General features: G+C 36.9%; 1 protein-coding gene across 1 annotated transcript in view; it reads left to right on the forward strand.

Annotated features, from left to right (window-relative positions):
- IQGAP2 (IQ motif containing GTPase activating protein 2) overlaps positions 1-4,888 on the forward strand; it is a 250,314-nt gene that overhangs the window by 215,171 nt on the left and 30,255 nt on the right. Inside the window, 2 exon segments of the mRNA XM_006913156.2 lie at positions 2,382-2,545; positions 4,602-4,826. Coding sequence (XP_006913218.2) covers positions 2,382-2,545; positions 4,602-4,826 — 389 coding nt within the window.

Here is a 4,888-nt window from a genome sequence, read left to right on the forward strand (position 1 = left end):
GCAGTTCCTCCTTGAAGGTCAGGTGTCCCTATGTGTGGGGAGTGGTGATTCCTGAATGTGTGCTTGAGGATGTCAGTGGCATTAGGTGTACAGAGAACATTTTAGCCACACCATAACTGAGGTGTGGCTAGCCTCATTGAGTGAAGAGATGTTAATTTTGGTAGAGCTGAGAATTCTCTGGAATAATACATTGGAAAACAGGTGTAATGCCTCAGAGGACCATGATGTGGCAGCATAGAAGGAAAAATGTTAAAACTTAGAATTGTCCGTGGAATCCACTCCTTAATACTAGCAACCTTTCCAGAAAAAAAAAGCTGGGGGGTGGTCTCATACTTGGCAGGCAAAGTTTGTTTTGTTTTGTTTTGTTTTTGTCTGCCTAAATTAGATCAATAATTATCCACCAGTTGGAAATTTAATCTTAAGACATTTATCATTTTTGACATCCATGAACTTCCAAGTGTATGAAGCTTCTTTAATAGAATCTGTGTCACAAAGAAAGTGAAAATTCAGTCATTGGCCTAAGACTTGTATTGTTCACACTGTTATATTAAGTGGAGGCTCATTAATGGAAAGGAGAAAAGGCACAGGAGCATGTTTAGAATAATTTCACCAAATTTTATTCCCCCAAAGAATCCAAAACAAAGAGTCCCAGGATACAGCCATTTACTTGTACCAAGTGAAGGGTCCCTTATAATCATTTATTTTTCTTCACTTTTTCTTCTCTCTTCTTTGGAGACATTAGCCCAAGATCTACAAAGGAATTGTAGAATGGCAAATGGTCTGGATTCCTTCGGCCTTTGGATTATGGCAAGAATTCGTAGCCAAAGTAACAGTCAGCTAGTACAGATTTTGCTTTGGGTTTGTTTCTTCAGTGTGAGCCTAAGTTTAAAGTTTTTAGGCCAGCTGAGAGGAATGATGAGTGGGCTGCTTTAGCTTTAGAGTAAGTTTCCTTTCTCATACTCTCGCTTTGTGTGGAAAAAGAATCACTACAGAGCTCTAAAGAAAAAGTTGTCCTGAGCTGTTTATTCATAAAATTTCAGCCAAGATTTACTTTCAAGCTTAGGTACTTTATGAGTACTTTATAATCTAAGTAGTAAAGTAAACTAGAATTTTGATTTTCTTAAAATCATAAAAGCCAAACTGCTTGAGAAGAGTTGTCCCTTGGTGTCCATGAGGGATTTGTCCCAGGACCCCCTCAGATACCAAAATTCACAGGTGCTCAAGTCCCTTATATAAAATGATATAGTATTAGCATATAACCTAAGCACATCTTCCCATATACTTTAAATTATCTCTAGGTTACTTATAACACCTAATACAATGTACATAGTTGTTACTGTTAGCGTTTAGGAAATAAGGACAAGAAAAAAATGTGTACATATTCAGAATAGGTACAGCCTAACTACATGGTACACATCAGCAACGACGTAACTTTTTCCCGAATATTTTTGATCTGTGAGTGGTTGAATCCATGGATGGAGAACCTGAGGATACAGAGACCTGACTATATGTTACATGAACACTAGTTTCCATGTATGGAAATTTTTCTTTCCTCATCAGAACAGAGATGAAGAGTAGAAGTATTAAATTTCTCTATAACCTAAATACCATTTTTTTTCTCTGCTAACCTCCATCTGCTTGCTGTAGCTACTGGAGAAAAATCACATCACTATGAAGACTGGTGCTACGTCTCATGGACTTCATCCTCAACTAAGCCTTCAGGGCTTCATTTCAATTTTTTTAAAATTTCTGTTACTTTTTAAGTCGTCTTTTTTTTTTCTTGTCAGTTTCTTGTGGCATTTTCACTCATCAATTATCCTCACCTTCATCTCTCTCTTTAGTCTCCCTACCTCACTCCTACGTCCTCATGCCTTGTAAATCATCATCGCCATCCCACTGTTTCCACATGTAACCATCTTTTTTTTTTTTAGCTTTCTCAGACTATGAGATATGTTTTCTTCTATTCATTCATCACTCCCTCTAGGACAGTCTATTTAGCTGAGCCCTTGGTCCAGGCCTGCTAGTCTGTTCAAACACCAGATTCTATTGGCTAACCCTTCTCTCTTCTGTGTCTCAACAATAAATATTAACATGTGGCTCAAAATGGTTAACAATGTATGCAATATAATTATATTTCATTAAATATATCACTTAGTATATAAAATTTAAATCCTATTATAACTTTCTAATATAATTTTCTATAGTATAGTGTTAATATTAGCTGACAACCTTTTAAAGTGGTATTTTGTGCCAGATACTCTTCTATATGCTGTATACATTTTAAGTCATTGAAGAGCAGGGACTGGGTACTTCTCTGATTTAATTATATATTAACGTATAGTTTTATGGGGTTTCTTTCCTTCTTTCCTCTTTCATTTTAGACCAATCCTTTATATCTGGCTAAGCTGATTTTCCAGATGCCACAGAACAAGTCTACTAAATTTATGGATACTGTTATTTTCACACTATACAATTACGCTTCCAATCAACGAGAAGAATATCTACTCCTCAAGCTTTTTAAAACTGCTCTGGAGGAAGAAATAAAGTATGTATATAAACATACATGTAAAAATACCAATGGACAGATCCTTTTGTTAGTGGTGGCTATCTCTGATTTACTAAAATAATTTTAAATGATTGTCATAAGTTACTCATACCTATTAAAATATATCATGTTTCTTGAGAAATTTCTACATTGTTTTAGATATGTTCAGGTACAACTTTCTCCCAGCAGTGATACCTTTTCTAATGCTAAACTAACTTTCGATTTTGCAACTATACAACTGAAAACAAAAAGCCTTTTGAAAGTCAGTGAGAAAATTTAGCTTAATTAAAATTCTGTGAGTAATAAAGCTGTAAATGAATGAGAATAAGGATCTCTGCTAAATAGCCTTCCCTTCTTGTTGGAACTCAAGGTTTTTTTTAATAATTTATTTTCTGACTCAGTTAATTAAAAAAAAAAAAAAAGTATATGTAGCTATAATGAATGGACCAGAAAAAATATGTGAGAAATGCCAATTAGATGGACCTTAACTGCCTTCCTGACTTCTAGATACTTGAAGCTATGTTAGTTCCTATAGGTCTCTGAAGCAAATTAGCCAGGTACCCCTGACATCAGGGTATCTATAAGCCAGCACAAGAAGTAGGATTTCTGAGAAATAGTAATGCTATGCAGTGGAATAAGGTAAGAACTAAATGAATGATACACACAGTGTAACAGATCAGAGGGATAGAAAGAAAAGTTCCAGTTAGATCAATTGATAAAGTTTTTTTTATTGCCCACATTCTCTATGCTGTACTCCACATCCCTATGACTGTTTTGTAACTACTAATTTATACTTCTTCATCCTTTCACCTTTTTCACCCTGCCCCTATCAACTGATAATGATTTGATGGAAGAGGAGGTAGTAGGCCCAAAACCTTAAAGAATATCTATAGTTTTATAAGAATAAATGGGAAAGAGAAATAAAGCACAATGATGATCGAAATAGCATGGGCCAAAGTACAAGAAAAAGAAGTAGATTAGTCTAGCCAAAAGTTGATTTAATTAGTGACTACCAGGAAATGAAGCTGGAAAGATAGGTTGGGCCAGATCATGGGAGGCACTGAGAGGACAGGCCCAAGTGCTGAGGCTCCTTTTACTTTCCAGGAAGCCGTGAAGGTTTTTGAGACGTTTATACTGATAAGACCACATTGGGTTTTTAGAAGATTGATCTGCTGGCTGTATATGAACAGGATGAATTGGAGCTACACAGGTCAGAGAAATGATGAAATGAGAAGGAAAAAGATAGTTTGAATTTGGAACACACTAAGTAAAACATGTGGGTGAAAACATCCAGCAGAAAACTGGAAATTGAAGACTAGCTCCCAGGAAAGAGAAGGGGATTAGACATTGAGATCAGAGGATAGGTTCTAGAGAGATGGTCATTGAAGTTGTGCATGTGAGTGAGATCTGAGGGGAGAGCATGTAGAAAGTGAAGGAAAAGAATTAAAATGTGGGGAGAGGAGACTGCAAAAGAAACACAGTGAACAACTAGGTAAGGTAAGGACCGGAATATGGCACTCTCAGACCCTAAAGAGAAAGCAGGTAGAAAAAGGAGAACAGTGGTCAAGTGGGAGGAGGGTGAAAGGTTACACAGAGGTGAAAGGAAGAGGAAAGAGGGAAGGTCACAGGAGTTGGCAAATGGAAGTCAAGAGGAGTTCTCTCAGCCGTGTGATATAGCACATTGCATAGAATTTGAATGGGACTTGAAGAAGTGGAGATAGTTCGTTGGATCAGAAATGTTTTTTTGAAATTTGGTAACTAGATGGGAGTAAAATACTTGTGCAGTGTCATCCAGTATTAGTCTTGGTCCATTTTCAGTTCATTCCTGCCTTCTAGATTGAAATTAAGGCTGAGAACTTATTTTGAAATCCTTAAATTTCTCAAGAAACACTCATCTTACAAATGATAGCTTCCTTTTAAATCACATCATCTTTGATCTTCAGTGGAGAAAAATATAGCCCCACGAAGCCCTTGCTTGCTAGAGAGAAGGCACATTGTCTGTTTTAAATTCTAACCATAAAGGGAAGCCATTTTGTTTTGGTTTGGGCTTTTTTAGATCCAAGGTGGACCAGGTACAAGACATCGTTACTGGTAATCCCACAGTCATCAAGATGGTCGTCAACTTCAACAGAGGTGCCCGCGGACAGAACACTCTGCGCCAGCTTCTGGCTCCAGTGGTGAAAGAGATCATTGATGACAAGTCCCTGATCATCAACACAAACCCTGTAGAGGTGTACAAGGCTTGGGTGAATCAACTAGAAACACAGACTGGAGAAGCCAGGTAACAAAGCCGAGAAGAAGTTGATTTCATCACCATTTTTACATGTGTATTTATATATATAT

Source organism: Pteropus alecto, unplaced genomic scaffold, assembly GCF_000325575.1.
Source record: "Pteropus alecto unplaced genomic scaffold, ASM32557v1 scaffold20, whole genome shotgun sequence".
Lineage (NCBI taxonomy): Eukaryota > Metazoa > Chordata > Mammalia > Chiroptera > Pteropodidae > Pteropus > Pteropus alecto.